We start from the raw sequence: 23,504 nt of genomic DNA on the forward strand, positions 1-23,504 counted from the left end.
ATAATGGGTTGTTTTCCGTTTTTTGTTTTCCTATTTACTAATGGTAATTGGGAAACTGGCCGTTTTTCGTTTTTGTTTTTTTCCTTTCAAAACGAAAATCCGTTGGCCACCAAGTACACGGACCATGCTGCCACTTCACACAAGCACATGCCATATGCATACAAACACCACTCTGCATAAGCACATGCATGCTCTATTTGACACAGCAGATCGCTACCGGAAGCAAACACCAAATTCAGAAAAATATTTTTTTCACATAAAAAGCCTTTTCTTTTTTGCATTTTATTATGAGTATTCTTCATCAGGATACAGGGAGCTCCTCTGTGCTGGAACTTCACCATGAAACATGTTGTCACGGTAACTGAGCCAGACATATGGAGGAACCCTGAGCTTGTGATAGCCCTGTTGCTGTGGTGATGTCTTTTCTCTGAATAAATTAAATGAATTTGACAAGAAGAGTGGGAGCTGTGAAGGCAGCAGGGCATTAAATGAACAATTAATAACATAAGATGCGCAAACACAGAATGTCACTGCAAACAAGTTTATGATATAGGATGATAAGACAAGATGTAAATGGAAGTTAATGTAACAAAAGGGAAAACGATGCAGAACTGATAATTGATCGTTTTGAATTAAACTATCTTATCTTAACTACATTATCTAAAACTGTACCTGATTTCATATTGCAGATGGTACAGCTATGTCCTGCTGCACACACTAAATTACTATTTCTTTAGTGGCACTTTGCAAACATACATTTAATCATTTTTTATGACTTGCAAGATCAACAGGATTGCATCAAAAAGAACAACTCCTATATATATGGTCTAAAGAGGGCAAAAGGAAAGTAGAGTCCATGTACCTCTTTAACTGAAATGTCAGGATAAGAAATGGGAAAGCAATATGAATGCAGTCGAAACTGAAGCTACATTAGTTTGAGAAAGTCAGACAAAGAGTACAGAGGGTTGTTGTGGTATTGTAATTACAACGGCTTGCACTAGCCATAGGTGTCTAGTGGAGCCTCAGCTTCCGGCAGCAGCTCAATACCGAATACTAATGCTGCAATTAGTGTAGCCTAGCAACAGGAAGTTGGCTGCCCTTGAGGGGAGAAGAGAGAACAGAGCTGAATGTATCACTCTGATACTGACAAGCTCTAGTGGCTGCTGTCGGGTGGCTTAGACTCTAGAGGAAGGCTGGAACAGTAGGGCACTGGGGGCTGCACTGACTGCAATGGCTGCAAGGAGGGGGAGGTTAAAGCGCCATGTCAAGGTGAAGTGATGCAGGATCATTACAGGTCATATGACAATTGAGAGAAAAGCCTCTTCTGAATGTTCCCACATCTGTTGAAATGCTGTCCCGGCAGGTTCTGACCCTGCCATTGCATTCAGAATATGTAATAAGAATAAGAAAAGTTGTGTACTGTAACTAGGCTGAGTAGTCTCCTGTTGCAAACAACTAGGAGTGGCACAAAGTGCTTTTTACCTAACAACTTAAGAGGTTTCAGCAGTAGGGGGATGAGGGGGGACGCCATCCCCCTTGTTAGTAAAATGACCAAAATGCATCTCCCTTGTTAACCTGTCACCCCAGTAGCAGAGAGAGTGCAGGGGCAAAGGGGTGTTTAGTTAAATATGGCAGTCTAGTCTGCCTGACTCATTGATCCTTTATCTGACTGAGATTTGTGCAAGTTAGAATCCAATACCCGACCATAGCTCTGAAATATCAGTATCCCAACTGTGCTGTGTATTGATAAATCCATGGCGCTCTCCATAGTGCTATGTAGCAGACAGATTTGTAATTGCATCCTTTTCTCTGAGTCTCGCCCTTCTGTCAGCTGTCTTGCGTCTATTAAACTATATAACTAGGGAAGGGTTCTGTATTTAAACAAATACAGAACCAAAAGAGTCGTTCATGGGGCGGTACGCTAATTTCTGGTGAATGAAACAAACCGGGTCCATCCCCCTGTTAAAAATAAATGTGTACTTTAAAGTGTATTTGCAATGCTGCATATATCCACAGCCCTATTAACATTCAAATATTTTAACATTTTTCAGCATGCCATCACCTTTATTCGCCTGCACCCCTCATTCCCAAGTAATCAGATAATCAGACTTGCAGATTTGCTGAAACAATTGGAGGTGTGTCCAGCAGGTCTGAAACCAGGAAACCCTCCAAGTATTGACCTACAGGTAAGTCAGTTATATAGCATGTAGTTAACTATCAGATAGACAGTGGTAGTCTGTGGTGTAAAAGACCGTTAGGGCTACCTATCCAGATGCCTGCTAATTGAACTTAATGGTGCCATTTGTGATTCTGCAGAGTGCCTCAATTCAACCTGCTTGAACCCCCTCTTTCAAATGGCGAGTGGAGTTAGAATACATGTGTCCTGCATTTGGATGAACCTGTAGCTATGGAAACTCGTCCTCAAATGGCAACTTGTTCAATACAACACACTTTGAGCATTGCACAGCACTTTCACTTAAGTGCAGCTTTCCACTTGACTTGCTTATTGCACAGGCCTTGCACCCATTATCCCAATATTGATTGACAATACAATTAAAGACACAGAGTCTGCTTTCAATAGTATATAAACGCAGCTGAAGGTTTTTTTTTTAAACTGAATGAGTAGCCAAGCCCATTGACAGTGCTGACATGTCTGAGTCTGTACCTCCATGCATGTTTTGTTTCTTGGCTGTTATTAAAAGGAGTACTAAGGTCATGCCTCACACAACACACTTTTTGCTTAATTTTATTTTTGCCTTTCAGTGGGATGACTATTATTATATTGTATATGAATATTATTCATTGAATCAAACTGCAGGATAACAAGAAATGGCATGTGATTTAACACTGAATGTAGTTATACTATACAAGAACCACAGTTCATGACAACCCTTGGATAATCATGACACCTTTTTTAAGACATTGACCTTTACATATTCGATCAGCGGTTACTTGCTGTTCCCTTTAAAAGGTGTAGATAAATTTGAAGTAATTTTTGAATTGAAAATTTAGAATAAAAAGGGATTTTTTAATGACGCAATGAAAGTAAAGCTTTAGAATTTCATTAAGATCTCTGGCTATGATTTACATCCTTTTGCTTCCTATATAGTATTTTCCAGAATCATTGCCAGGTCCACCACAAGTGGCCAAGGAATTGTTGTGATGTCTGGGTGTTGATGTGTGCTTCCTGCAGTGAGGACTAATGAGCGGTGAAAAGAAAAAGCTATTTTACATTGGCCATGCTTATGATTACATCCAGAGACATTGATTGCACTGCAAGAGCAACTAGTTCAAATAAATTGCCACTTAAACTAAGGAACATGTCATGTTCACAAAAATATGTATGCAAATCAAGTGATCAGGAAAAGTCACCCCCAAAATAAGCTGTAACACTCATTTGCCAATGCTCTCTATGCTAAACTAACCATATAGTCACACTTGCTGAAAATGTGTTCAAGTAAAATGTCCACATTGTGTGCCTGAGATGTGCAGTATTACTGATTATTCAAATTGAATGAATTTAAAAAAGAAGGTATTTCTAGTTTAGTTACTTTATGATCACCCTTCAAAATTAATCTTGAATAATGCCATCATTAAGTTTGTCAGTTTTACTGTTGATGTTCTTAAGTGGGTGGTAAAACAAAAGTTATCAGTAAGAACAGAACATCTATTGTATTTTAGTGGGCTGAACTGTCAAACGATTTTTCACCCAATAGCCTTAAAAGTATCCTTGTCAACATCACTGCCAATTCTGCAAATATCTAAATTAATATTGTTTTGAGCTGGAAAACCCTTCAATCTCTCTCTCTTTGCTTGGGGTTATATAAAAAGATAGTCATCTGTGTTTCCTGTGCTAAATTTAAATAAGACACCTACTTTATGTTTTTTTTTTTTTACAAACCGTCTGGTGATGCAAGTAGTTCTTTTTTGTGTGTTGATTTCCAAAAGTACTATTTCCAGCAGTCGCGGGCTCTGTTTTTAGATCACAGTTTCCTCTAAATAGCCTACAATTCTTAACAATGAGCCACTGGCTGCACACCACCAGTGATTATCGTTAATGCTTGGGAGTGGATTCAAGAACTATTTATAGTTGGTGTAACTAATAATTTACCCACGTAGGGAACCATTTCTGATTACAATGTCTCTGTCAAGATGTTTCTGTCTGAATAGTGCACGTCCAGTGTCTACTGAGTACACTATTCGTGGTTTGTATGGGACCATTAGGAGCTTGCCAGAAATAAAACTAACAAAAGGCAATGTTTCATAGACCCATGACTCATCAATGATAGTCCCTTTTTGGAGGCATGGCACTGGGTCATCATGTCTGTGATGCGACCTAACGAGCCACCCCAAGATGAAAGAGGAGACAAATACCATTTCTGTGACTTAATCTGCAATTTACCTTCCCATCTTCACATTTTCAGCACTAGTGGAAAGAATGTATTTAGCCAAATAGCATGCAATTGACCTTGGCTAATTTGTAAATGTTTCCTTCCTGCGGACAAAAAGAGCACTTGCATATAGAGAAAGGACTGAGTCATTCTTGATGATGGCTTCTTGCTGGCGCACGTGGAAAACTTAAGGTGTAATGATTGTAGCGCTAACAGAAAATACCTCAGTTGTGTGATGTTGGCAGTAGTCATGCGTTTTATGAGTGGTCAAGGAGAGAAACTGCAGTTTAGTAATCTGTCTCCCTGCCAGTGTGCAGTGTGTTTCAAAATAAAATACATTGTGTTCAATGGAGAAAAAAAAATTGGTTTTCACCCAGACTGTAATTGCAATACCGCAATACCGTGATATTTTTGCTGAAGGTTATCATCAGAATCGTATACCAGCTCATGCCTAGTTGGCAGGTGAGTCATAAGATACACAGCCAGGTGAAACCAGAACTATTATAACAGCATTATTTATTTATTCAGTATTTTCCTCTTTTCCTCTCTTTTTTTCCCTTCCTCTCCCCACTCTCTATCAGGAAATCGGTTTATGGAGCTCCCGCAGATAGGAAACCTGTTTCCATTATAGACTGACTAGAAATGTGTGCGTAAGACAGTCATGTAGCTCAAAAAGAAACGTTTTTCACTTTGATACACTTAGCTATTGACGCACAATGAAATGCTGAGGGTAATCTTCAAATTTTACTCCAATTAATCAATGGCCCTATTACAGCGTAAAAACATCAATTGAGAGTTTAAACTGTAGGACTGCAAGGGGCTGCAGAGTGGATCAAAGTGCACAAGGTTAAGCCAGCTGTTACAAGAGATACATTAAATACAGTCAGTGTCAAAGAAACATCAATTTAAGACTGAGCAATATGTCTATTTGAAAATGACAGCGATGCATTTATTCTTTAGACCCACTGATGCCAAATTAGGGTATGTGCATGCATGTGTATAAAGCTATACTGCACGTTTTAATAGACAGCTTGCCAGAAGAATTGTTAAAAAAACAAAGCAGTTTGTCACAAGTGTCATGGTTCTCTGTGTACATGAATGTCATGCTCTTGATGTATTTGCATTTTTCAAACATGAGCATGGAAATATAGTTGTTGAAATGTGTCATGTGTGTTAATTAGCCTCTTAGTTTCAATGTAAAAATGAATGCATACTGCCACCCAGCGTAAGCAACAGGTTTGTGGAAAGGTGTGAGTTTATGACTCATAAGTAGATGTACTTGTACAATAATACTTTGACAGCATTATGAATTAGGTTGCATGTTATTTCATTTTAATGATTGTCAGTGTGCTGTTAATTATATTTGTGTATGTTTGTGCTATTACAAAGCCATATATGTATATGTGTGTATGTATATATATCTAAAGACAACAAATTACACAGTGAGCCATTGAGGCTGCATAATATTCCAGTAATGGCCCCAAACAGTGAAGGAGCTCTACTTATCATTATGGCATAATTAAAGGTTTAAACAAACTTGACATGGTCTTTAACACAGTCAAAACCGGAGTTTAGGCATGCAGTTAAAGCCTCCTCCAACCTCAACCGGTGACTTTTTCCATACCAGTGACACACTAATTGTAGACAACCATCAATAATTACACCGTGGGGCACAAGGGCTTTAGAATATATTCAGCACAATACAAATGGAAATACAAACTGACAGCATTGGCCAACAGATAACTGCTTTCTTTTATATGTTGTGACATGATATTTCAAAGGGGGAAAAGGTCAAGACAGCAATAAAGCTAAATCATTTGAAAAACATTCCAAATATGCCCAAAGGATTTGTCAATGCTTTTTAATTTAATTTTTGATTTAAAATCATGAGCAATAGCTAAGTTTCATACCATGTCATGAGTAAATAGATAGGTAAACTGGATGAAATTCAATGTACTTTACTCCATGGTTCACAGCAGTGAAACATCAATCTCAATCAATAAAAAATAAACCATACTCATTAAATAAAACCTGCGAGCGTCATCCATTCACAAAATTTACAAATACATTTAAGCTTCGCTGACTGGCACTAGAAATCTTGGCACACACTGTAACATCCTAATGGCATCATAATAAGCAAGTGTAACTCGCTCTGTACTCCTCTTTAAATACCTAGACCAGAGGTGACCTATATACAGGAAGCCCAGAACAGACAGACCTTGAACTTGTACGAAAGTGACAAACAAGCAAGTTTCCCTGAGCGTCTCATTTACGACACAGTCAATATAGATCTCTGTCATACACAGTACTGTACATCATTTGTCAAAGGATGACTGAAATATCTGACTTTGGTAGAAACTTTAACCAAAGCTTCTGCCTAAGCAAACTTTACTTGTTTACTCATTTAATCGGTTATGTCATGAGTCAATACTTAGTGTAGAAAGTGGAAAGGCCTTGAAACAAATAGCAAGAAGAGGACTGTGGTGTCTTAAATAGTAATGCTGTGATGCTGTATGAAGAGGAATCCGCCGACACTGTTCTTGATTATAAAAAGGTTTATTACAAACAAAGATTCAGCATCAATTTTACAAACTCCTGCAGAGAGCTTGGAGAACGACCAACCCAAATTCTTCCAAAAAGTCGTTCCGCCTTTTCTTTGTGTGAACAACGTATATATCCTATGCATTGTATCAACATAGGACGTAATTTTGTAAGTATATCATTGGATCAGGTAACTAGCCAATCAATGCCTGTTATCTGGCACAACTCCAAAAAAGGTCTCTTCTGTCTTGGGGGGACCTCTGCTCATGTTAACAATTTCCAGATGTTCTCAGTAAATGTAGAGTAAAGTTCATAGGACTCCCTTATAACAAACCTTTAAGCAAAGTTTATAGAAAGTTATAGAATGGTCATATACTACAGGACCTAGTTTAAATGGTCGCACTTTATTTTACGGTACATAAAAAATACGTAATAAGCCTTTCTTTGTATCAAATTAGACCAAAACTAGAAATGATGTGGTCTTTATTAGACAGAAAACAAAGATGCCATATGTATGCTGTAACTAGAAACTGCATATATTGCTGTATTAAAATCCAAAATGTAACTATACTTGGACACTAAGATACCAAATTACACTCCATTTAGAAACCAAATATTGGGCAGAGTCGTGTCATTTGATGCTTATTAGAAGAAAACTAATAATGTCAAACCACGTCACGGTCTACTTCACACAGTCGCTCATGCCTGGATACTCTCCAGTGTCCTGTGGAGTTTGTAAGTGGTACATACATTATATAAATATACTATTAATACATGCTTCATCGACGATACACTCCCATACCAGTTAAGACATAAGAACATGTAATGCCCTTATTACTATTCGACCACATATAGGCTGTGGAAGCTACCAGGACATTGCATCTTTATTTCCTAGTTACATCCTTATTAATGCGTAATTTGGGACACATAAGAACAGAACTGTACTGTAAACTAAAGTGTGATCTGTCATTATTTCCCGCTGTTATATCTTATTAGAACGTAATTTGTAATAAATTACAATAGAATGTAATGTAAACTAAAGTGAGATATGTTGCTATGTCCCGCTGTTATATCTTATTAAAAGGTCATGTGTAACAAATTACAACAGAACTGTACCGTAATCTAAAGGGATATCCGTCGTTTCCCAGTTATATCTTATTAAAAGGTCATTAATAAATGGCTAATTGATGCACATATTTGAGTATTAAAGGCTGGCCAGTACACAGTGAGGCTAGTTTCCAGCATTTCTAACGTTACTGAAATGAGTCTTTACCAGCATTGCTGCAGCACAATGAATACACTAAACACTAACTAAACATTGCAACATCACGAAATACAGATAAACTAGTAATTGTTCTACCTGAGGGTTTGGCAGTAGTTTACGGATGGATGGATGGATGGAATATGAGTGCAATTCAACAAACAAAGAAAATTAAAGTGCATTACAGACCTACTGTAGTTGTAACTGCTTAATTAAAATCTGTGTCCCCCAGCTTCCTCCAGCTAGTGACCTTTTCACACTAGTGACTCACTAATGAGGACACTCATTATGAACAGAGCCCCCTCTGTATCTGTTCAGTTCAACAGAAAATTTACTTTCACAGAATTGTTGAAAAATTAACAGCTTTTCATTTGCTTTGACTTATTTCTCGTATTGCAGAAAGAAGAAATGATCCCAGCTCAGTGTTATCTACAGACATTGCCATGCCTCCCAATGGCCACTGAGGGTACTTCCTATCATTCAATTTTGCCCAGTCTGATTGTGTAGTTGTGAAAAACTCACAAGCATGCTCAAAGTGCAGCTTCATGTTAAAAGGGAATTTGCCCCTAACATGTTTTCTTTTAAATTGCATTCTCTCTCTGCAGATGGAAACCCCCTTTAAGAAAGAGTGGCATGACATATGGGGTGACCTCTATAAAGTGCGTCCTTTTTTGCCAGTATAACCACAGGAAGCTCTCTGAGGGTTGTGTAAATAGACTGACATTTTACAGGATGAGAGAAATGGAAGAACAAGGTGAAGGAAAGATAATTTCCCTCACAATTCTTCATTGTAGTAAGAAAATATGCTGGTACAGTATGTTAACAGTGATGATTACCCATCATCCAAAATCAAAAGGTGGAAGTTGGGTGTTCCGTGTGGTTGCTATGACCTTTCTAAGTAGTTGCTAGACCTTGGCGGTTCCTATAAGGTTCGGGGCACTTGCTTGTACAGTAACAGATTACATTACATGTTATTTAGCTTTATCCATGATTGGATGCGGGTTAAATGTCTTGCTCAGGGACACATTGGTTGATGTATCGCAGGGGGATTTGAACCCAGATTTCCCACACCAAAGGCATGTGTCATATCCACTGCGCCATCACCATGGTTGCTATATCATTTTTAAATGGTTGCTAGGCAGATCCTATGGTGTACAACTTTATTATATTGTCAATCATTCATTAACTGTTCATACATCAGTTACATGAATCCTAAATGGAGGGAGTAAAATAAATCAGTTTAGTTGTTCAGAGTAAATAAATAAATAATGTTCATTTATATAAGATGCAATCATTGTCAGGGGATCACTTTACCTATCTAAAAATGAAATAAATAAAATCAGGAACAATCACTGAGAAACATTGATCTGCAATGTTCTTTTACATCCTCTACTAATGCAAACACAAACAAATCTTTATTTGTGTACCCAACTAAGCTCCATTCACGTTTTATTAAAAAGGGTAGTGGGGCTGCAGCAAGAGCCCATTGAACAGGCCGAGAATAAACACAATGTCAACAGCAGCAACAGAGACACAACTAATGGGGGGGAAAAGAACCATCTCCTGGTATCACACCAGTGTATAAGATGATGCATGTTATTAATATAATTTTCTATAGGGGTTGGAAATGACATCATAATTTAGGTTAATGCTGGCCTAATATCAACCCTTTAACTTCTCACAAAAAGTGGCAGCAGGTTGTAGGTGTCCCATATTACAAAATTATCCACTGCTAAATTGAGGCAGGGTGTGAAAAACAGTCCTTTGTGAAGCAGGGTAATAAATGGATACACACACAGGGAGAGGAAAATGAAAGAAATTGGCATGCATAGCCTTTCACTGACTTACATCACCTTGTAAACACGTTGCATCCTCTGAGAGAGGGTGATCCGTCATGTGTTAACATAGTGAAACAAACATGATTGATGGACTTCACATGGAAAGTGCTTCACCCTCCTGCTGAGATTCAGGAGGTTCTGATGTGGTTGTGTAACTCCGGAATAATGAGAAAATAACTATTTTGCAAATATGATTTTAAAGAGCAAGCTTCAAGAGAATGCCAAAAGATATTTGAAAAAAAGGAAGAGCATTGGCTAAAAGGAGCACCAAGAAACTGCCCCAGATTCCAGTGCTCTAGTTATGGTGCATTCCAGTTTAATTGGGAAGTCAGAATTTCCATGTTCCCTGTCGAACATTTCAACTGGAACGCCCCCTAAAGTTGGATTTCCGATTAGGAAAGTCAGGAGAGCCTCACAAACCTTGACACCACAATCCAAAATGGCTACTAAGGGCATCAACAGTAGCAACCACTGTCCATCTTCTGTGGACATGTTGCTAGTGTTTGTATGTGCAAAATACCGCATAATGCGTTGTTATCACTGGCATTGCTAACAATGGCTAACCTGGCTGCGTTCCAGTTCTAGTCAAAATTTCCGAGTTCCCAGGCGGAAATGTCAACACCCCGTAAAATCAGATTTCTGACTCTGAAAGTCGGGAGAACCTCACCAACCAACCCCGACATCACAATCCAACATGGCTGCTCCGAGCATCAACAGCAGTGAAAGCTGTACGCTATGTATATACTTTTTTGAGCTCTTCTGTCTCATTTGTGTCTCATTAAATCCACACAGTACTGTCAGTCTTCTATCCGTGGACATGTTACTATGGTGTTTGATCACGCAAAATACCACATAATCCTAACAATTTGTTGTTAGCACTGGAACTGGAACATGGTCAACTCAGGTGTGACGTTATTCCAAGTTCAGACCTCAGACTTCCGAGGAAAATGGAACACAGCATAATCCATTCATCCATCTTCTGCTTCATCCTATTCAGGGTCGTGTGAGGCAGCAACCAATCACAGCGCACACAATGGACGAGAATTTTTCAATTCACTTCACCTACCTGTGTTTGGACAGTGCTAGGAAACTATAGTACCTGAAGGAAATCTGGGTCAAGAAGTGGTCTAAAAATAGGTCAAATCATATTAAACGGAGCCTCAACCCAGCAAAAGACATTCACATTTTGGATTTACTGGTGCAATTAGCTGTAATTTGGTATAGTTGTGATTGATTTCAAAACTATTACACTCTTGTCTCCTCAAAACGCCCAAATAGGCTGCAATGTAACACACACACACACACACACACACACACACACACACACACACACACACACACACACACACACACACACACACACACACACACACACACACACACACACACACACACGATGAGTAATGCCATGCTCTTGTCTACTCAGGAAATAGTAGTCTGGAATTTTTTTTCTGTAGGTAAACCAATTTTTAGAGCAGATTGAAAACATTTATTTTCAGTTTTTCATTGAAGGTTAAAATAAGTAAATTTAGGTTATGTTGTTTAAATGCAAAACTTCATGTTCTCCCTAGGCTTGATCATTTTAATTTGCTTGTATTCATCTAGCTTTAATAAAACACATTGTAATGAAACACTGAATATTATGTATTTAGTTCAGTTGTACACTCTCGATACTAATGCTATGGCTGATAAGACGTGTTAATGGATTTAGCAGGTCACACCTGTACAGTAAATCAGTAAAGTATATATCTGTGTTTACATTACCCAGTCAGTTAAAGGTGCTGTAGGTAAGATTGCGAAGATCCAGGACTTAGCCAAAAAATTTGAACATCGATAACTTCTCAGTCCCTCCCCTCTTTCCGCTAAAGCCCAAAACGGTCTCCAAAGCCCCTCCCCCCACAAGGGAGAATGAATGCGTGTGCATGAGCAGTGATTGACACGCAGTTAGACACCCCCTCTGGCCCTGATTGGTGCATCTGAACAGGGAGCTGTGGATTTTTGCAAATCGCACTACAGGCTGTAGGTGGTGCCAGATTTTTTTTATTTATTACCTGCTTCATGTAGTTCTACTCAAACATAGGGTCAGTTTCAGCAAATATGACAGAAAGTTAGTTTTATAAGGCTTACCTACTGCACCTTTAATGGTATTTTCACTACATACCACCAATGACTGGCATCATTTACTGTTTTGAATGTGTGAAAAGTTACTTCTTTTTCTGTAATTGACTTCACTTGCCTGTTGATATACTAAAGTGTAATGCTTACTGCTTTGCAGTTATGGGACTTGTATTTGATTTATTGTAATAAACAAACAAAAAGATGTTATCATTTGCCTTGATGCGTACAGTGATGATTGAGTACTAGTTATCTTGAAATAGGCAAAAAACAAAACAAAAAAAACCACACAATTGCCCAAGCAGAGCGAAGATTTTGTGTTTTATAAAATCAGATAGGGAACTAGAGCGAGGCAGGGTCATTGACTGTAACAGTCTATGGGCAGGGTGTTATGCTGTGCCACCACCAGATGGCAGTCAAATTGAATCACAGAGCTGTGGAGATATGGCAATGCAAGACTACTTCAACTGCAACAGACCTTAGCCCATGGGCCCATCACAGCACTAATCAATCACTTGTTTGTTCAGTCAGTGATTCAATCTTTGTGCAGTTGATTAATATTCTTGTGATTTTATTGTTTCCAATCTTTTCCCTGATTTAAGGCCATAATCAAGTGAATAGATTCAGAAAAAAATGTCTATAAGAATACACTTAGCTGCCAGTTTATTTGGTACAGATGCAGAAGTTAATTAATACAGTCCCGCAATAAATCTTACCTTCACGAAAGTGTAATGTTCAGTTGAGTTTTTGTTTTAGAAAGGTGTTGATTCAACTTTATGGTTATTTTGGATGCTGTAGTTTGTGGCTCTGATGAATTGTGTAGCGTTGCAGCCTACCAAGAAAAAAAATGGCTACTATTTTTTCCATCTAATTTATATAAATACTGATGGAATATCTAATACTAGATTATATAAAATAATACAGACAATTGATATTAACAAAGATGTGGACAGTAAACAGTGGCAATACGCACTATGTGAATGTGAATACGCAACAGCAATACGCCGTAAGTAGACTATGCCAAATATGGGGGTGACAGTAGCTCAATCCTTAGGGACACGGTTTTGGAACCGAAGGGTCCTTGAGTAAGGCACTGCTCGGGGCGCCTCACCTCGCCTGTTTGGGGTTGTTTGTGTATTTCGGGCCTCGGTGTAATATGTAACAACAGAGTGTAAAAAATATGTAATTTCCACTTGGGAATTAATAAAATAAATGAATTAATTCCTTGAATAAAGGCAGAAGAAAAACTCACACGTCTACCAGTGGGTGGCGGTAACGCACCATAAACATTACATGTCGACAACATCCTGAAGTGCAACGAAGAAGACCAACACCCAAGTAGTCAGGGCTTGGAGTTACAAGTAGGCTTTGTATTTCGGTCACTGGGGGTAAACAAGGTAGGCAAAAAAGATATGCAAGTACTTTGTGTGAGACGAATACGTTTATAAAACAAGATCGTTCTAATTTGGCTAATTGAGTATGCTAACAACTTCTGCTACTAATGTTGACTAACATTAGTAGCAGAAAACCTAGTGAGGCTAAATTAGCTTAGCCAGTTGTTAAATACTCCTAACCAGGGCTAGCTATAGGCAAATGTTATTATAATTCCATACATGCCGTTACGCCTCTATAACATTACATCTGTACGAGCTCGTTATAACAGTGCCAGAGTAGCATTCAAACAAGTAACAGTTAATTATTTCTGAAATATTATTGAAACATAATGCCAAATTGCAAGCACAAATAACTTGTCTGTAATAAATCTGCCTATTGTTCACGCTATCACGGATCACGCTAATCTCATGTCCCCTTTCTGACCTTAGGTTCCAGCAGTTCCAGTGAGCCGTCTGTACACAATTACAGGAAACACCTTGCAGACGCACATTAGCATTATCAGACTTTATAATATTAAAGCTTCGCTCTGATGTCAGGAGAAAACTTTTAGGAGGACTGTAGCCAGTACCTCTAACAGGGCAGTCCAGATCTTCTTTTTTTTTGTTCACCACTGGAGACAAATGGTTTTTAGTCATGGATCAAGGTGTTGTGGACAGTCCTGCTGTTACCCTTGTCATCAGGGCACCCAACCAGATGTACGATGACCAGACCATCAACTGTTGCCAGAATTGGACCGTGAAGAAACTTAAAGCACACCTGTCAGATGTATACCCATGCAAACCAGTGAGTATTTTGGCTCCAGTCCACTTAAATCTGCTGAGATGAGAACATTAACGATGTATTAATGCCAATTACTTTACTCTGTCATAGCTTATCACCTTTGTTGAATCACAGGAAAGAGTTGTATCCTGTGTGTTGTTTTTTGCCTTTATTGGGCAGTTTGACAGCATAGTGTGGCAAGAAACGTCAAGGGAGAGTGAAACTGGTGACATAAACAAGTTTCAATTTCAATTTATTTATAAGGGACAATGTGCAATTAAAACATAAATATGACCATTTGATGCATTGCAAGTAAAAAGTGTTCCCAGCCGGACAAAAACTGTTAACATCAGTTACTTATGCATCGTCAGGTGGGTCCCTGCGTGTGATGGTATGTATGATGTTTGTAGTTTAAACCCAAGAAGTGAGTTGTATAAGATAAGATCAAACATTGTTGCCTGTTGTTGAATGTCAGATTTCCCGTTCCACTCAGAAATAGTGTAGAAGAAATGGATTTGGCTGGTATTGTAGACTTTTAACTGTATTTGAGTCCAGGACTAACACTGCCAACATGTTTAGATCACTGTTTGAATCCTTTTACACTTCTTTTGTGATTCAAATTACTGTTGAATTATCACAAAACCATTAACCTTGATCTGTACTCTAAAGTGAAAGATGTTTGATTTCCAGAGTCATAGTAGCTGTAAGAGCCTTGGCGTCTGTAGATTTGACATCACAATGAAAGGAAGGCATTTAGATTCCTGCTGTATTGTGCTGCTAGTGTGACTTTGCTCCTTTTCCATTGTTTCCTGGGACTTGTTTTGATGCAATCATTGTAAACACAAAGGGACAAACTTCTCCCTTGTAAAGCTGTGGATTAATCTCTATAAGGGCTCCACTTAGTCTTTTTTAGTGGACATTAACTGTGGCATATTTAACAGTGAGGCATCTTGAATCCAGAATAAATGGTTCTCCATTGCAGGTTGGCCAGGATTGGAAATAGGCAATTTAAACTCCTGAATGGTCGTACAGTGAATGCAGGCTTTAAGAGGACACACCTGACCTTGTTGCACTGCGAGGTTAATCCACTGTTAAAACCCATTTATTCCAAATGAGGTTATTATAATCTCATCCACTCACTCACTCTTTCAGTTTGCTATTTTATTGCTTATTGTTGTTTTTGTCAATGTTTATACAGGGCAAACAAAATTAAATGAACTATATTCTGTACATTTTGCTAATTTACAATTATCTCCGGTGACCCCATTATCCTAATGATTTTGGATTTCTAGAGCTCCAAAGACCAGAGGCTGGTGTATTCTGGGAAGCTGCTTTTGGATCACTTTACCTTAAAAGATGTGCTCAGAAAGGTAGGCTCCCTATGTGTTGGATTTCATATTTATAAGAGTGACTCAGAGAACGCAGACCTCCACCAACGCTATGCCCTATCTTACATTGTTAACGAAAGTAAAACATAATTTATGTATCTGCTCCGTGATTCAGATCTGCTCCAAAATGTAATGGGTTCTTCATTGGCCCATGCTACACCCTTTCACCAAGTTTCAGGAAAATCGGGCTTGTACTTTTTGTGTAATCCTGCAGACAAACGAACCAAACCCAAAACATTGGTTGAATAATTGTAAAGCTAACAAGAAGCACAAAAGCTGCTTGATTCTCTGCTTTCACCAACTGCATACTGTAAGTATCTCATGGTTTGTGCTAGGTCCCTTAGTTTCAGTTAAGAGAAATCTTTCTGATACAATGACATTTTAGACAGTGTTTTTTCAACTTTGTGGCAACAATTTATGGAAGTCCCTTTTCCTGTTTTAACATGACAAAGTCCCTGTGCACAAAGTGTGGTCTATAAAGAAACATTTTTTTCCAGTTTGGTCAGGAGGAGTAACTTGACAGGCCTGCACAGAGCTATGACCTCAACCCCATCAAACACCAATAAAACTGCAACACGGACTGTGAGCCAGGCCTTTACACCTAACAGCACTGACTGACCTCACTAATGCTCTTGTGGCTGAAGGGAGAAAATCCCTGCAGCAAGGTTGTGTAAAGCCTTCCCAGAAGGAGGCTGTTACAGCAGTATACTAAGAGCTATGTTTTAGGAGTGAGATGTTCAGTTGCATAGGGGTGTAACTTTGTTTGGATGTCACACACTGTTTTTGGGCCTTATGCATTGTTTGAATATTTTTCTTGCTTTTGAAATGTTTTGATGGATCAAATGTATTAAATTTGGAACACCCACCTGACAGATTAAAACTTGCCATATGTACATACCATGTTCCTATAAAGGCAGCCATCTCCAACATTAAAATGGGCTTTGTATTTGACAAATAGACAGAAAGATGCAAACATGCTATCCACTACCAAGTATTACAGCAATATTCACTATTAAAGTAATGCATTATATCAGGTTGTATATATGTATGTATCTCAAGTTTTATTGTAATTTGGTGGTATTTTACTGAGAAAATCAATTGGGTCATGCTATACTAGCAGTATAGCATTTATCAATATTACGCAGATAATATGAATAGTGTTAGTATTCTGAAATGCTTAAATAACGCACTTTACACCGACAAAGTTCATAAGTTTATCCTTTTTTTTCTTTGAACATGACTTAACTTGGACTCTGTTTACTAATGAGCTGTATTTGCATCTACAGCAGGATGAGTACCATATGCTCCATCTGGTGTGCGCCTCACGAACCCCTCCCAGCTCGCCGAAGCCCCCCTGCAGCCACAGTAACAATCCTCAGGAGGACTCAGTTGGTCCCACGGTGTGTCACCCACGCGATCCTTTCCATTCATTTCATCATCAGCACATTTCCTTTCATCATCCAGCTCTCACTGCTGTAATTTACACCTCCTTGAGGATTTGAGATTTGCCACTTGCCATAAACTATAACCTGCAATTTATCTTCTGGTTACAGCCCCTTCAAAACTCTACTAGTCCTTCCACTGGTCAACATAGCCAGTCATCTACAGGAGAGAGCAGTGATGGACTCAGACAGCGATCTGGACCCTTCCCTTACCACCAGATGTATCCACAATTTATGGTACACAGGTAAGCTTTTGGACTGGTGAAAACGTAACTGCTGCAGTGCAGAGTTAGAGTATTTGAGTAAGCTGACTTACTGCAGCAACTAAAGATTTTTAGAGCATAGAAAAAAATTAAACTTTTTAAGCAGATCATTCCTGACCGATAATTTAGATGCCAAATATCACACAAGCAAGAAAAGTCCTGGAATGACTCAAGAAAGCCTCAAGAACACAAATATTCACATAAAAGACACATGTCTGAATGAGAAGTCAAGAAGCTATCACTTCCACCAATTTATAAAGCAAGCTGTTCTGTATTCCATGTCTGAAAGAGGCTATAGTAATACAGAGCTGCTATCGGATTGAAAGAATTAGTTTAGCAAAGTAACATTTTCTGTCCATCTCAGCCTCTTTGACAATTGTGGTTCATGTTAAGTTGGCCTGTTTCCTGATTATAATCATGGTTGACACAGGTCAAATGTTTTTGTAACGCAATGTCTCTATTTCCAGCTGGAATCAGTACTCCCCACAGTCAACTCCTCCCACAAACATGCCCGCCTATTACAACCCCATGACACTAATGTGGTGGCAGCAGTTGTATGCCCGGCAATACCACATGCATTAGTAAGTCCCTTCATGTTTCTGAATGTTTGCCGGGCCTCTATCCAGGCAGCCAACTGTGCTTTTATCCTTTCTGTCCCTCTTCAGTCAGTTACTGGCTGCCTCCTCTCAACACCTCAGGCCAGACCAGCCCTCGACTCACTCTAACCAGCCCGACCCTCTGACCCAGCGACCTCAGGTGGATCGGGGCCGTGGCAACCAGGAAGTCCAGATGAACGCCCAGGGAGGGGAGATCATGAACGAGGAGGAGCTGAACCGGGATTGGCTGGACTGGGTGTACACATTTTCACGTGCTGCGATCCTACTCAGTATAGTCTACTTCTACTCCTCCTTCAGTCGGTTTGTCATGGTGATGATGGCCATGCTAGTGCTTTACCTGTGAGTCCTGCTGTATATTGACTTGGTATTTTGGGCTTTTGGTTAATATTGTACATCATGCCATCCACCTCCCATAATGATAGAGGTTCTTGTCTGACAGCAACTACATCAGTCAGTTAAACAGGAAATTAAAATGTGGTACTCCTGGCACAAGTTAGAACACATATTACGCAAACGTATAATTAATAATGATATTAATTGTTATTGGCAGGATCTAAAAAGTTTGTTTTTTCGGTCACTGCAGGCATCAGGCCGGCTGGTTTCCCTTCAACCTGGAGAATGAACTCCCTGGAGACAGAGCAAATCAGGACGATATGGAGGGAGAGCTACAAAACCACGACTTTGAGGAAATGGTAGCTTCCTTTCATTCATCTCAGTTTCACCAAAAACATTACCCAGGGCTAAAGGGATTTCTATCTGTAACCCATCGTGGTTACAAATACAACGTAGATGCATTGAATAGCTGAGCAAAAGCGACAAGTAGGGCTGGAATATCACATCATAATCGATTAATCGTTTAAACAATTTATTAAGAACAAACGCCAAACATTTGCTGGTCTCAGTTTCTCAAGGTGAGGATTATATCATTTTAGATTTAATAACTGTGTTTTAGATTCTGTCTGACAAAAAAGGCAGTTTAAAGATGCCCCCATAGGCTATGGGAAATTTTAATGGGCTTTTTCTGACATTTTATAACCTAAATGATAAATAGATTAACTTAAAAAAGAATTAACAGATTATTTAAAGTGCTCATATTATGCTTTTTGGCTTTTTCACTTTCCTTTATTGTGTTATGTTTTTTGTGCATGTTATAGGTTTACAAACTGAAAAAGCCCAAAGTCCACCCCAAAGGGACTTACCATCTCCAACAGAAAACACTTTTCACCAACTGCTCCAAACAGCTCTATTGTAGTCCAGCCTTTACTTCTGTGACGAACGTGCGTCACTTTGTAACACACGTTATAATGCTCGCCTAGCTGCTAACGTGGCACGCCCTCATACTCTGCTTCTGATTAGCTAGTAGTCCTTACCTAGCTACTCCGCATGTGCGACTCCCAACAAAGATGGAATAGAAGTGAGATGCCTCACTCTGTAGCTAAAACAGAGAGCTCAACACACAGGGTGAAAAGAGGAGCTGCAGCAATGTGCAGTACAACAAAAATATGGTGTTTTTTGAAAATTAAACCATGTAAACCTATTCTGGTACAACCTCTAAATACAATTATGAACCTGAAAATGAGCATAATATGAGCACTTAAAACAATAATGAAAGTAATTGCCATTTGCCGCTTTAGGGACATTTTAGGTAGGGATGAAAAGAGTACGATAATATTGTACTCAAGTAAAGTACTGTTACTTTAAAACCATTTTACTTAAATAAAAGTACTTATGTAAAATGTATTTGAATAAAAGTAAAAAGTAGGTCAGTTAAAATGTCAGTTAAAATGTACTCTGAGTAACCAACAATATAAAAAAAAAAAAAAATTCATCATCACCAAGGTAGCCAACACAGAGATGTATAAACAACATAAACTCCACAGCGGCTGCTGCCACAAACACACTAAGAAAAAGAGTGACTGCACAGTTTTTAAACACTGCGTAACACACACACAAACACAACGCTGCTAGGTAGAGGTAGCTGGAGTTCTCATCTGGAGAAAGTTACATTTGTCAATGATTTTTTTGTTGTACTAACCTGTCTGAACGTCATTCGCGAGGCACTCCTCAATCTGCCCCAGGTTCAACTTGAGCACAATATAACCAGTCCACTCAGCCTTTCTGTCCCACTGAGCTCCTCAAAGTTTTGAGTTGAATGAGGCTCTGCAGTCACATCATGGATTATTGTCAAAAAACAGCAGAAAGTCTCCAAACAGCTCTCTAAGTTACAAAGTTCCTAAGTGAATGCAGATGATCAACCATGAGCATTTTAGCATGTTAGCCACACCCAGCGTGCACATGTTGATGACACATCGTAGGTGTGTTTGATTTGAGTCACTTAGCTTGCTTACCAGGTGGTGCATTAAATCAGTGATTAATTAAGGTAGATGTCTGCGGCCCTTTGCTGCATGTCATTCCCCCTCTCCCTCCCTTTTCAAGTCTAAGCTGTCCTATCAACAATAAAGGCCTAAAAATTATAAAAAAAATCTTTCCAAAAAAAAAGTCTTTGTTACAGTACAGATAGGTCTCAATTGTTCAGACATTGACAGTAACTTTGCATTAGGGAGCTATTGCTCAAGTAGTGGATATCACATTTCACAATCAAATATGTGTAATGAGTGCACTGCATGTTACTGTAAACATGCTGTATCTTACCTGATTGTCCTCCTATAATTTGACTTTATCCTGTATAGGAAGGAGTGATGGATGACGGCTCGGACGATGATGGGGAAAGTGGAGAGGAAGGAGCAGAGGATCCAAACAGCGCCCCCCACACAGGCTTCCTGTCCTCCACGTGGTCGTTCATCATAACCTTTTTCATGTCACTCATCCCAGAGGGACCGCCAAACGCTGCTAACTGAACCACAAGCCGCCACAAGGGCACATTCTTAAGAAGACGAGTATCCTACCTGCTTAGGGAAACTGTTTTCTGTTGCAGTACAGTGTTGTAGTTTCCCAATAGTGTACTTTACTACATATGTAAGACTCTGAGCCAAAACACAAATGACTGATTGTAACCCAAAAAGTGGTCACATGGAGTTTTTGAACTGCCCAATGACACGAAGATTAGTTTAAGTGGGATTGGTAGGGATGCCTCATAAACATAGTCAAAATAATAAGTGTCTGTCAATGCATTCTGTAATTTTTAAAATAGGGACAGAAGGCATATTTATAAAGGAAATTACTGACGGCACTCCTTGTGTTTAACAACCTGAATCTCTTTTTCCTTTGTAAGAAGTTGCGATATTTGTTAGTTTTGTTTGAATTGTTATGTTTTTTTGTAATGGTGGTTGTATCCAAACAAGACATTTTATTTTAGTAAGGGCCACTTCAGTCCAAAAGCTAATGCAGCGCCTGTGATAATTTAGTGATTTGGGCCTGAAAGCTCATAAAATGTGTCTGAACACATTACTGTGTACTGTGTTGAAGTGTATCTCAGAGTGATGTTGGCTACAGAAGTGTGATTTTTACTAGTGAAACAATGTACCACTAATTCTCTGACAGCCTGAAAGAACTGAGTGAAGTAGAAGAATTAATCTTCCAGAATTAATGGAATATCAAACAGGACGGTTGTTGTTGTTGGGATTTAAGTCATGTGGCATTGAGCGGAGAAGAGACACTTTCAAATGTTTTACTGTTAAATAAAGCACTGCCACAATTCAGAGTTCATGTAGGAGTAGGACAAAGCTACACCTCTTGAGTTTGTGAAAATGGCTACTGCTGTATCTTTAACATGTGTACCATAATAATCATGTTTATTAAAGGTCCCATGGCATGACATTTTCACTTTATGAGGTTTTTTTAACAATATGAGTTCCCCCAGCATGCCTATGGTCCCCCAGTGGCTAAAAATGGTGATAGGTGCAAACTGAGCCCTGGGTATCCTGCTCTGGCTTTGAGAAAATGAAAGCTCAGATGGGCCAATCTGGAGTCTTCCCTATATGAGGTCATAAGGGGAAAGGTTACCTCCCCTTTCTCTGCTTTGCCCGCCCATGAGAAAGAGAGAGACATCATGGCTTGCAAATGAGCGAAGCATGGCAGTTGGTCAAGGCCACACCCCCACTCTCCACCTTGCCCCGCCTCTCTCCTCCTCAATAGCATTTAAAACATCGTGCACAGCTGTCAGTTTTCAAAAAAGTGTTCGTTTACATGTACCCGTGTATACATATATGCTGTCAAGAGGATGTCAAACCTGTAGGTGGCAGTGTAACGAGAAGCTCAAGCCCATGTCAGAATCCCGAAAATAGCAACAACAGCAACGAATCACTTCCTCTCTCTTCTCTTCCTCGGCTGCCTAAACCTGTTTGTCTCAGTTTACATGCAAACAAAGTTTTCCAAAATCTCCACTCTGGCCGGAGGTTTTAGAAAGACTCGTTTTCAGAGGCAAATTCTCCATTTGCGTGTAAACGAAGGGCACAAACGAAGGGAAATGTCTCCGTTTTTCAAAATAACCATGTACGTGTAAACAGCGCCTAAAGCTACAGACAGAAATGGCACATCCTAAGGAAAGCTCATTGTGGGACTGGCTCGTAGTGGCTGTAATTCTGAACCAAGGCTGAATTTCGGGAAAGAGACTTCAGATACAGTATTAGAGGACCACTGAGGCCTATATAAATAAATAAATATATCATAATAAATAATTCAAATATTTAATGTTAAATGGATTACTTTATGGATTCAGTTAACCTTTAGCTCTACTGTGCAAGCTCAGGTCTGGATACATGGGGCTGAAGCCAGTGCTGCCTCTAGATCAGAGCACATGCTGCTCAAAAACAATGAGCAATCAAGAGCATCAAACTAATTAGGTAGGTATAATTACTACTAATAACAGTCATAATCAATCATAATCAATGTTTGCACAGGTATAATAAACATTAAGGACATTTAAGCTGTTTAATTATTATTATATATAATTAATTTCTTGCTTTTACTCTCTCAAGCTACATTATCAAACCAAGGCCTCCCTATATCTAGACTGAAAGGTTTGCATAGCATTGATACTTATTATGTGAATTAATCTTTTGTCGGTAATTGTCATGTTTAAAGACCCCGCACATCCACACAGGTGTTTTCACTTACTGTGGCTGATTAGACCTCTGCTCAGGGTTAGTTGCAAGTTTCCCGCCTCAACAGGTTCCCTTTCTGTCAAAAAGTCAAAAAATTACCTCTTATGTCCTTTACTAACCAGTTTCCTTTAACACCGATGGTAAACGTCATGAAGTCAAGAAATCATATTATCCATCATCACTCATGTCCAAATCTAGCTTGCTCTGGCTTCTGATAATGCAGCCGCATTGTCAAAAGACATGTAAACAATACGCGTTGCTAGGCTACCAGCTGTGGTCAGCACAGCGGTTTTTTGTCATAGACTTATTAATGAAGTGAGAGGACGGCTCTCTGTGTCAATATCGCCGCAGATGGGATTACATTGTTGTTAGTAGTTGAAAGCCCCCATGCGATGTAGCTAGACGCCAAGGAGAACTTGTAGCCTAATAGT

General features: G+C 39.1%; 1 protein-coding gene across 4 annotated transcripts; it reads left to right on the plus strand.

The window, feature by feature from the left end:
• Positions 1–13,437: 13,437 nt before the first annotated feature.
• On the plus strand, positions 13,438–21,783 carry LOC116047294 (homocysteine-responsive endoplasmic reticulum-resident ubiquitin-like domain member 2 protein). 4 transcript variants are annotated; one of them, XM_035991628.1, is made up of 10 exons: positions 13,459–13,484; positions 13,970–14,324; positions 15,283–15,379; positions 15,593–15,670; positions 16,975–17,088; positions 17,242–17,375; positions 17,861–17,974; positions 18,059–18,349; positions 18,594–18,702; positions 20,701–21,783. In XM_035991628.1, the coding sequence occupies exons 2-10, from the start codon at positions 14,305–14,307 to the stop codon at positions 20,866–20,868; spliced, it is 1,125 nt and encodes a 374-aa protein (XP_035847521.1). In that variant the 5' UTR covers positions 13,459–13,484; positions 13,970–14,304; the 3' UTR covers positions 20,869–21,783. The 4 variants fall into 4 exon arrangements, with proteins under 4 accessions (XP_031151842.1, XP_031151844.1, XP_035847521.1 ...); XM_031295982.2 differs by lacking the exon at positions 15,283–15,379 and having other exon boundaries at positions 13,438–13,543; XM_031295984.2 differs by lacking the exon at positions 15,283–15,379 and having other exon boundaries at positions 13,438–13,543; positions 16,978–17,088.
• The last annotated feature ends 1,721 nt before the right edge of the window (positions 21,784–23,504 follow it).

This window comes from Sander lucioperca, chromosome 14 (genome assembly GCF_008315115.2).
Source record: "Sander lucioperca isolate FBNREF2018 chromosome 14, SLUC_FBN_1.2, whole genome shotgun sequence".
In the NCBI taxonomy this organism is placed as follows: Eukaryota; Metazoa; Chordata; class Actinopteri; order Perciformes; family Percidae; genus Sander; species Sander lucioperca.